This window comes from Athene cunicularia, assembly GCF_003259725.1.
Source record: "Athene cunicularia isolate RWA chromosome 21 unlocalized genomic scaffold, athCun1 chr21_part1, whole genome shotgun sequence".
NCBI classification, from domain to species: Eukaryota; Metazoa; Chordata; class Aves; order Strigiformes; family Strigidae; genus Athene; species Athene cunicularia.
Genome location: NW_020799127.1, coordinates 1,001,167 through 1,010,613, shown reverse-complemented (window position 1 = coordinate 1,010,613; position 9,447 = coordinate 1,001,167). Strand labels below are relative to the sequence as shown.

Genomic DNA, 9,447 nt, shown 5'->3' with positions numbered 1-9,447 from the left:
GGGGTATGGAAAAGTTTTGGTGCTGTTATTAGCAGGGAAAAAGCTGTACAGTTTACCCCCTCCCCATCCAGATAACCAAAACAAACAGCAGAGGTCCAAAGGGGACATGTCACTTCTGCTGTCCCCGCTTCACAGGAGGGAAGAAGGTGGAACACACCGCCATCTCCATCAGCACCAGGGACCTAATTAATCTCTCTAATCAAGTAGCATGCAAACGTGAAGCATCATTAAATCCACAGGCCAAACCTACAGGGATTTCTGCCACCCCCAGTCATGCTAAAGCAAGATACGAAGGCGCTCGTACAAAACTCCTGTTAAAGGCTTGCATCCTTTTATTTTCATGCCATTTATTATCAATATGGCAAAGATTAAGCACTCGTAGAAGAAACCTGACACCTGTCAGGATTATTCACCTCCAGCACAGTACATGTGCTGCTGATGACATTTAACCACGCTGCTCTCCTTGGCCTTCAGGAACCTGAGCAGTTCCTGCGGGATCCCGGCTACAAATCCCAACACTCCTGCCACTGCACGTGGGCTGATCTCCTCCTAACCCCTTCCCATCTGGTTATGACAGTGAGGTGTGAGCAGGCACGGGGTGGGATCAGCAGGCTACTAATATTTAAGTGCTAAGAAAGCCCAGGGGTTTCACTGGTCATGACACTGAGTTGCTATAACGCACCGTTGGGGGCTCGTGGACAGTGGTCACATAAGGGCCTTGGAGCAAAACCCTGACTGCTGGCCCACCTGGAGCATCATCAGACGAGACGGAGAGGCCTAGAGAGTCAAAGCTCACTTACCTGGTACTTCGATTGTCAGAGATTTCTCCCGGGTTTGCAGCCTGTACACCAGCATGTAAGCATTGCGCGAGCAGTGTGTCCCTTTCCCGCACTTAGGTTTACGAGTCTGGGATTTAGAAGGTTCCGCTGTGGTACAGAAGGCAAAACATAATAAACACACAAGCTCGCTTAGTGATTCTCCGTTAACGGGACGAGTTTGCCACCTAGCCGGCTTCCCTCTCCCCGCTGCACTCTGCCAGGCCTCTTTTTGCCAAGCACTGGGCTTGGCATGAGCCAAAATTGTATCCCAAAGCAAGACCCAAATCCCTCCAGCATGTCTGGAGGCAGGGTAATTCAAAGGGACCAAAATTAGGTGCCTGCTCTGAACCACCCTTCTACAAGAGCCTTTCTTCTCTCCCCAATTAAACCTCACCGAGCCAAAAGCAGCTCTTACAAAAACATCCTTTCTCCCCTCTGCCTCTCGTCCTGGTATCCTGACACCAAAGAACAGTCAAATCCTTAGGGAAGAAAAATCCTATTTACAAGTATGTGAAAAAACACGTGCCCTTCTGTTGGGACAACAAAGCTTTTATGGAGCGAACAGCCACAGAAATGGTCATTTCAGAGCAGCTGGTGGTGCGATATAAACTTGTGTTGCAAGAGTTGCTGTTTCCAGACATGCTGCCAGGCAAGGAAATACTACTTATCTGCAGCTGCAGCTTCAAAAATCAACCATTTTTAATTTTTTTTTTTTAAAAAAAAGGAAAATACCTCCATAGGTCAAACTCTAAATGGAACACTGAAATATTAAGAAAAGTGTCTGTCTTTCCCAAATCATGGAAAAATTCACATGCCTCTCCCACCACACCATCTAGGGGACTTCCTAAACATTCTTTATTTGCATTTTCTCCAAATATTTTCTAAATTGTTCCCATCTGTGTGGCCAAGCTGCAGGACTCTCCCCACAGCAGACCTCTGCTTTATGTTAGCAATCTTCTGTTGTTGCATGCATTTGTAAGAGAAGAGCCTCAGTTTTGCTTGGAGTAGGCAAATATATATTAATAAATATATTAAGCATCCCAGCCTGCAGAGGCTTCTAAACACACTTTACTTATCTTCTTCAAGCAGTCTTGTATTACAGCAAGAACACTTACTGGTGGTTAAGCATAAACCTTTACAAGATCGAGGCCACAGCAGTTTATTTACATCTTGTTTTGCTACACTGGGTGACGCAGGAGGTTAAAAAGAAAGGCTGAGAAGCTCTGGTTTCCTTTCAGGGCTTATTTTTCTGTCTTACACCACTAGATGTCTAGCCAGCTTCACAATTTGGTTGGAAGCAAGTGGTAGTCAAACATTAACAGGATGACAAAGCTGCTCCAGTGGCAGACAGCGATTATGTACATCGTGATGAAGTGCAAGAAAGTGTTTACTAGCACAAAGGCTGAAAATAAAGCAGCATCACACAGATGAGTGCATGGAAGGAACTGGGAGAGGGAGGCTAGGCCTGTGCCGGCTCAAGGGTGTGCTCAGGCTGACGTGGTTTTACAACAAACTAAAAGAGCAAGTAAGTCTGAGGGTGTCTATTCATTAAGCTGTTATTTAAGGGTGCTTTAAAGAAAGGCAACGTTTCATAAAGTCCAGCTGCAGCAAAGCATGAGCATCTCAGTGTGTCAGTGTTTCTAGGAATGGATTGCTTGAACTGTAAGTAAAATTTCTGGCATAATTTCCCCATTTCCTGGTACTGCAAAGTGTCCTGTGCTAAGGAACACTAAGTGGCTGCAAATCTGAGTACTCAACATGCTGATTTAACGCTGAACCACTCTATATCTCAACTGCAGACTGAGAAACCCATAGGTCCAGCCCCAGCCCAAGCTCTCCAAGAAGTCAAGACCCTGTCTTGCCCAGGGAACACGGTTATCTGGGCAGCACCAGGACACCAGCACAAGACGAGTTGATGTAGAACATAAGAGTGCAAAGGAGAAGTAAAAAGTACCAAGTAAAAAAGGCAGCTTTGGCTTCCACGCCATTATTTACATCAAGATTTTTTTTTATGGAGACTCTTTACTGCCTCCAAGTAAAACACCTCAGTGGAAATAAAAATATAACGTGTTAAGGAAACTGAAAGTAATCTCGTTATCTGTTCCTAAGCCTCCTTTTACACACCAGCCAAGGAAGCAGCAGCTCGCCTGTTTCACCCCGATAAGATGCTGATAACTCAGGCAGCAAAAAGACTAGAAAAACTGATCACGAGGTGTGTGCACACACTCACACGAGGCTGAAATGAAGAAAATCTGGCTGCCATTAACAGAATTGCCATTTCACACATTCCTCCTAAGATGCGACAGCATGCATAGGATCACTTGTGTTTTAAGACTAACAGGGCCTCCATGTATTCAGCCTCCATGTTTTTTTGGGGAAAAGAGTTATTTTAAAAGGGCACTCACAACTTAAAGGTTTTACCTAGATCTTCCTCAATCCCCAACTGCAGTTTCTTCCCCTCCATCTTGTCTATGTCTTCATCGTTAAACTTGTACCACTCGCCCGTCTGCGGATCCTTCACGTGGGCGATGTAGTGCCCGGAGTAAGCGCTCACGCCTCGGTGTATGAGGACAGCACTAAGTTCATACACGTAGACGCCGTCTGGAAGGAAAGCAGCAGTCACACAGCGCTCTGGATGAAACAGCACCGGTCTTTTTCTTTCCTAGCACTTAATGTTTTTACAAGGCAGCAGACAAAGACTGCAGTTATTTGAAATGCAGGCTTCAAACAACTCTTGACATAATTTTCCAACAAAAAGAGGATTCAGCTCTCTTGTCTGCTGAGGGGAGGTGGGTACCACTAATGAAACACACTGCACAAAACTCACTTTTCTGTTCCATGAAAGGCTCCATGTCAAGCAGCTCAGAGAAGCCAATGTAGGTGTTCAGCTTTTTCTTATGGCCAGTTTGTCTGTGTGGAGGCAAAGCTTCAGTTCAGGGGAGAGCAGTAACAGCTCACACCTCAAAATAACTCCTTGAAACCCACCCAGCATCCCCAGAGAAGCTCATGCAAGCAGTCAATCCTCAGTCTCTTAAATTAATGCAGACAGAGTAGATGACTTCCCAGGGAGCTTCCATACAACCCAGGGCACTCCCGCTTTCCCAGCACACACTGCAGTGAGGGCTTACCTGTCAAACACAAAACGCATCAGCTGCAGGTTGAGCGTGCAGGGAAGACTCAGTAGCCTGATCTTCCTCGTGGCATTCTGCTTACTCTGACAAGTTTCACAAAAATAACGATTGTCCCCTTCTAATTTTTCTTCCTGAGCAGGGAGGGGAGGCAGAAAGAAAAGTCTTGAGAAGAGGTTACCACTGCAGAGTCAAAAGCTACTCAACAGCTGGAGACTGAAAAGCACCGAAGTTATTTTAACCATTTAAGTCTCTATCCAGCTGCTTTCCAAAATAATCTCCTAGTTAAAAATGCACACTAATAAATGTATTTTATCACATGGCCATAATAGGTGGCTCTCACTTTAAATTTTAGACCACCTCAAGCCCTATTCCTCAGGTTGCTTAAGCAGGTTTGCTCCCTGCTTGACTGAGCTGGTTTATACCAACGAGGGCTATGGAAAAAGAAAATCATCCATTTATGAGCTCACGTGGACCAAGTTAATGTAAAGCCACATTTTAACCTGGAAACTACTTTTGCTCAGCCACACAAACATCACCATGTAAGAGCCACTGTCTACACCCAAGTTGATCCAGTGGCAGGATTAGGCCAGAGAACTCCAACTGCCCTAAACAAGGTCACTGGGTTGTTTCAGTTGCAGGAGGAGCAGACAAACTTGAAGTTCACCATTTCAGGGTTTTAATGCGCGTCCACAAACCAGTCTTTTTTCATAGCAGGCCTTCTGCAAGCCGAGCAACCGGTTTGCTGAGCACATCAGCGGAGCCGCTGCCCAACAGCCAGACAGCTCAGGTAGAGAGTCACGTTTCAGGTTAGTTCTGTCCTAAATATTTTTAGTTGAATCCACACCCCGAACCTTTAACAAGCCAGATCTTAACTTAAGATCTAGGCAAATCTTCAAGTTGAATTAAGAACACTTGCAGCTGTTCCTGCAGCTATTCCCAGCCCTCCCTAGTATTTCTGAGAGCACATCATATAGTGGGGAATGTCTCCTGTTGCTATGCAGATGAGCACGGACACAGGAAACACAAAAAGCAGCCATTCTCCCGGTGCTATCCATAACAAAGCACACAGGGACTTTTTCCCCAACTTTGATGGGAAAGTATTTTAACTGCGCATTGGACCTTCAAGTACTTTTTAAAGCACATGCTCATGTGCTAAGCTCTGGTCCAGAGTAAAAAACATTTCCTATTGGATGCATCTCAGTGAGACAACTCAGTTGCTTCACTCCAAGGCTGTTAAGTGAAGGAAGGAAGGAATTAAAACACCTTGCTAAGAATAGCAGGACTCAAAAACCAACAAGCTCGTACCTTAAGAAATTCCGTTATACAGTCTGTCAACTGCTTGTGCCCTTGGATGTTTAACTCCAGCTCATAAAATTTAGACACGAGTTTGGACTCCCTGCCACACTGATTGCAAAAAAAAAAAAAAAAAAAAAAAAAAGACAAAATCACATGAGGACAGGTCACTGGTTCATGTGTCTGAATTCCCCAGCCACTAGTAAACTGCTCCTTGAGCTAGAAAACCAGGAGAAAAAAGTCAGAGTTAATGCAGTTCAAACCTCTACACCACAACAACTCTGCAAGAAGGTGTAAATAGGTTAATAGCATTTACCACGAAAAACAGGAGCACCTGCTTACAACTAGCATACACCACTTTATGTCACTTTTGAGGTGAAATCCATAGCTCTGAGAACACAGGAATGAAAATATGACACCTGAGTATGCTATTTTTTGGCTACAGGACTTTACGTTCCATCAACTCACTTGCAGGTTTAATTGTTAAATTTTCATTAAGGGGTTAAACGCAACTGGAGAACTGCAACACCACGTGCGCAGAATCAGGAAACCTAAAAGCTAAAGAAACTCTTATAAATTGTTTCAGTAGAAGCTTACCTGCCTGCTCCAGATCCTCCCCCCTTAAATTCTTCTAAAATGTGTAAATATTTACAGAAAGGTTCTTCCTGAAGACCAAATACTTACACCGTGACATAGGCATACTCTCCACAGAACTGCTTTTGCACTATGTTTCGAACATCTGGGTTTTTTTGTTTGGATAAAGTATCTTCCAGCAGTGACATGAACAGCTTTGAAAACTCTTGGGCATCCTAGAAAAGAAAGCCAAGTCCGTTAACAATACACCACATCACAAAGCCCAATCACAACCTTGTCGCTAATTTACTGCAAATTACCCGGAACCCTACACACAGGCTGCACGGAGGCTCCTGCGTGCACTGAATAGAAAAAAAGACCAGTCAGGAGAACTAAAGAAAAAGAGGAATTTGCCTAAAAGGAGTGCGAGGCCCCCAGCGTGAGACCACGGCGGGAGTTAACCTGGCTCCCAGCCAGCCACGCCGGGTGGTTTGACTTCTGCCCCGCTCCTCGCAGGGCTCTGGAAGAAATAAAAAAAAAAACCACTCCTGCAGAGCTTCCTATCCCATTAACGCTTGTTTTTCAAAGCTCAGTACGCAATTCAAGCTGGCCCTGCTTGTGTTAAGAGGTAAGGAAAAAAAAAAAAAAAAGCCTCCCCCAAAATGACAAACTGCCTTATGGATTTGTCCCCTTCTGCAAGGCTTGGGAGCTTCCCCACACTCATCTCAGGGCCTTCCTCTCCCACCCTGGCTCTCCTTTGCTCTGCTCTTCTGAAAACAAACAGGCTTTGGCCTCTCCCAGCTGTCCTTTAGTATCACTGGTTGGTAGTGACCGCTTCCTTCCCCTCCCGCATCCTCCCAAGGAAATGCATGCTGGTGGTCAGGCTCTTCCTCCAATAATCTCCCTCTTCTCAAAGTGTATTTTCAAGCCGTGCCCCTCTCCCGAGTCCTCTTCAGAGCCCATCTGCAGCACTCCCCCCTCTCTAACCATGTTTTCTCTGCCCCACACGTTCACATTAAACCTTGTCTGGCTCCTGGTGACCCAACAGAACATCTTCTCACCTTGCAAGGGCCTTTCAACCCCTGCTAAACCACCCACCTGGAGGAGCAGCCTATAAAACAGCCACAAAAGGACCTTCATGGCAGATTCAGCTCCCACCCCGCACAGTGCCGGGGTCGATCAGGCACTAACACCTCTCCCATCCCTAGCCCTTTTCTCCCTGAGCTCCTCCCGATCTCCCACACGGACAGGAAGGGCCCGCAGCCACCGTCTCTCCCTGTTGTGTTTGTACCAAGCAGCAGAACCCAACTCAGAGATGCTAAAACAACATAAAAGGGCAGTTTCATGCTGCTTTAAAGAAGGTAATTACTTGAGGAGCACGCCTCAAACCTACCTGCTGCTGCCCGGTGTCCAAGCCCAGTGCTCTGACAAAGCCAGAGGGATCGATATATCGCCTCTTGCTGTTCTGCAGCAAGGCAAACAAGTACTGGAGGTGTTCACAAATGGTCTGAGGTTCATAGTCTATTAAAAACAACAAGTTGCACAGGTTACAGCAAGTAATTTCAAGCAAGAGATAATTGTTCCGAGTAATTTGCTCATTCTTCCTTCATACGGGTAAATTTAACGATCAGAAACGGTATGTTTTTCAAAGCTGTTTTAAAATATCATGAGCTCTGAAGAGGTTCATGTCAGTGACGACAGCAAAGTCTTAGCACAGGCCAAATAAAGAATCATTTAGGTCAGAGAAGACCCTTAAGGTCACCAAGTGCAACTGTAAGTATCGCACAGTGCCAAGCATGATCTGGAAGTGAAGGGTTTAAGCAGCGTGCACTGATTACCCTGTAGCAACAGCTTATTTTTTACCCAAAATGGTGAAACGTCATTTAAAAATACATAAAAACTGGAACAGAAAAAGTCAGGGGGCCACTCTGACCCAGAGCGCACCTATAGCGCCATACCATACCTCACTAGAGGCTGTAATGTCCACTGTGCAGGCAATTGGGAGCCTCACTCATACTGGGGACCTAAATTTTCATCCTCCTCTGGGATGAGTGTGGCCCCACAGTAGCGCAGACCAGCCCCAACCCACAGGCTTCCACCATCATTAAAGTGGGAACCAGTGTGGGGAGCAGTCCGACAAGAAACAAACCCAAATCGGATTTTTCAAGCAGATCAGATCACTCCCGATTTAAGAAACAACTTGGATAAAGGTTAGTTCATTCCCAAAAGCTGGGTGAGGGACTCAAAAACAATGGTTGGGACATTGGATAAGCGACTGTAGCTTCACCCATCAACTCTCCCAATAAATATTATCCCAAAGCTAATGCCAGCATAAAAAATTTTAGGAGAAAATGAGGAAAACCACTGCTATTTGCAGCTGATGACTTTTCACCCACCTTTGTCTTTTGGGATGCCCTCTCCGGCCACATACTCGCTGCAGGTGCTGGGACACAAGTAGAGAGCTTGCCGGAGCTCCAAGTTAAGAAACCACATCTGCAAGAAAGTGTTCACGTAGCACGTGGCGCCGAGGTTCGTTAAGCCCACGAACGCGTTCTGGCGTAAGAGAGAAAGCAACAGTCGTCACTCGTCGCTGTGGAGGAGCAAGCAGAAATCCAGCAGTTGGGGCGGCCACTTTAAGGCTGTTTTGTCGGAAAAACGCTGCTCCGGCAACGTACAAATAGCCACATCCCAAACACCCTGGCTACAGGAGGGACACGAGGTGTCACCTCGCCTCATCCCCATCTTCCCCTGGGGACCAGGAAGGGCAGGGGATGCTTCTGAAGGGAGTGATACCTTCTTACGGCGCTCGTAGTTGGGGTCATCGATGTTGTGGAAGCTGTTCTCGTCTATCTCTCCCAGCCAGACGTGCTCCCCGATGCCCACCAGGCAGTTGGGGTTCCCCCGGCAGTTCCTCCTGTAGAGCCAGCACCCGCCCCAAACTGTCACCCCTGCGGAAGGGACACTTTTGTCCCTTGGAGGGGTGTAATCGTGGGGGATGAGGACAACGAGGGGGACCCCGTAATGTTAAACAGAGCGACCAGCGTGAGACACAGGTCCCCCCCTAAACAGTGGTTATGGGTGAACAAGGAGATGGAGGACTTGGGGGGAGGGGAAAGGGGATCCCAGGTAAGAGTACAGGACCCAGGGAGGTCCCCTACATCTGGGGAGACAGGCAGGGAGAAGGGGGTCCCACACCACCCCAGGGAGGCCCCCTGTATCTGAGGAGTCAGACAAGAAGAGGGGAGTCCCCTACAACCCCGGGGAGATCCCCTACATCTGGGGAGACAGGCAGGGAGAGGGGGGACCCCTACATCTAGGAAACCAGGCAGGGAGAGAGATCACCCACAACCCTGGGGCATGGGGGCCCCAAAAAAGCGAATATGAGGGGTCCCCACCGACCCTGAGGGACCCATAAAGCGCAGCGTGCTTCCCCAACCTCACGGGAGGGAGGAGGAACGTGGGGTCCCCCCAGCCCCGGGGGGCGAGGACCCCAGAGAAGGGACGGGGGGAGCCCCCAGACCCCAAATAGGGAGGTGGAGGAGAGGTTTGGAGTCCCCTACAGTCCTGAGGAAGCAGGTATGGGGCGGGAGGGAGGCAGCGGGACGCCCCGCGAGGAGAGAGGGCCCGGGGGG

The 9,447-nt window shown here is 47.5% G+C and overlaps 2 protein-coding genes across 3 annotated transcripts in view; both read right to left on the bottom strand.

Moving 5' to 3' along the window:
- The window catches only part of USP48 (ubiquitin specific peptidase 48), a 27,908-nt gene extending 19,124 nt beyond the window's left edge, over window positions 1–8,784 (bottom strand). The window contains exons 1-9 of one of the 2 annotated variants that reach the window (XM_026862679.1): window positions 8,609–8,784; window positions 8,212–8,368; window positions 7,209–7,336; window positions 5,928–6,051; window positions 5,255–5,364; window positions 3,947–4,080; window positions 3,646–3,728; window positions 3,240–3,419; window positions 801–926 (exon numbers count right to left, since the gene is read on the bottom strand). In XM_026862679.1, coding sequence (XP_026718480.1) covers window positions 801–926; window positions 3,240–3,419; window positions 3,646–3,728; window positions 3,947–4,080; window positions 5,255–5,364; window positions 5,928–6,051; window positions 7,209–7,336; window positions 8,212–8,308 — 982 coding nt within the window. In that variant the 5' untranslated portion in view covers window positions 8,309–8,368; window positions 8,609–8,784. The remainder of the gene's footprint in view (window positions 1–800; window positions 927–3,239; window positions 3,420–3,645; window positions 3,729–3,946; window positions 4,081–5,254; window positions 5,365–5,927; window positions 6,052–7,208; window positions 7,337–8,211; window positions 8,369–8,608) is intronic. The other variant, XM_026862678.1, reaches the window with a different exon arrangement.
- Window positions 8,396–9,447, bottom strand: part of HSPG2 (heparan sulfate proteoglycan 2) — a 26,774-nt gene continuing 25,722 nt past the window's right edge. The window contains exons 64-65 of the mRNA XM_026862912.1: window positions 9,090–9,427; window positions 8,396–8,729 (exon numbers count right to left, since the gene is read on the bottom strand). Coding sequence (XP_026718713.1) covers window positions 8,396–8,729; window positions 9,090–9,427 — 672 coding nt within the window. The remainder of the gene's footprint in view (window positions 8,730–9,089; window positions 9,428–9,447) is intronic.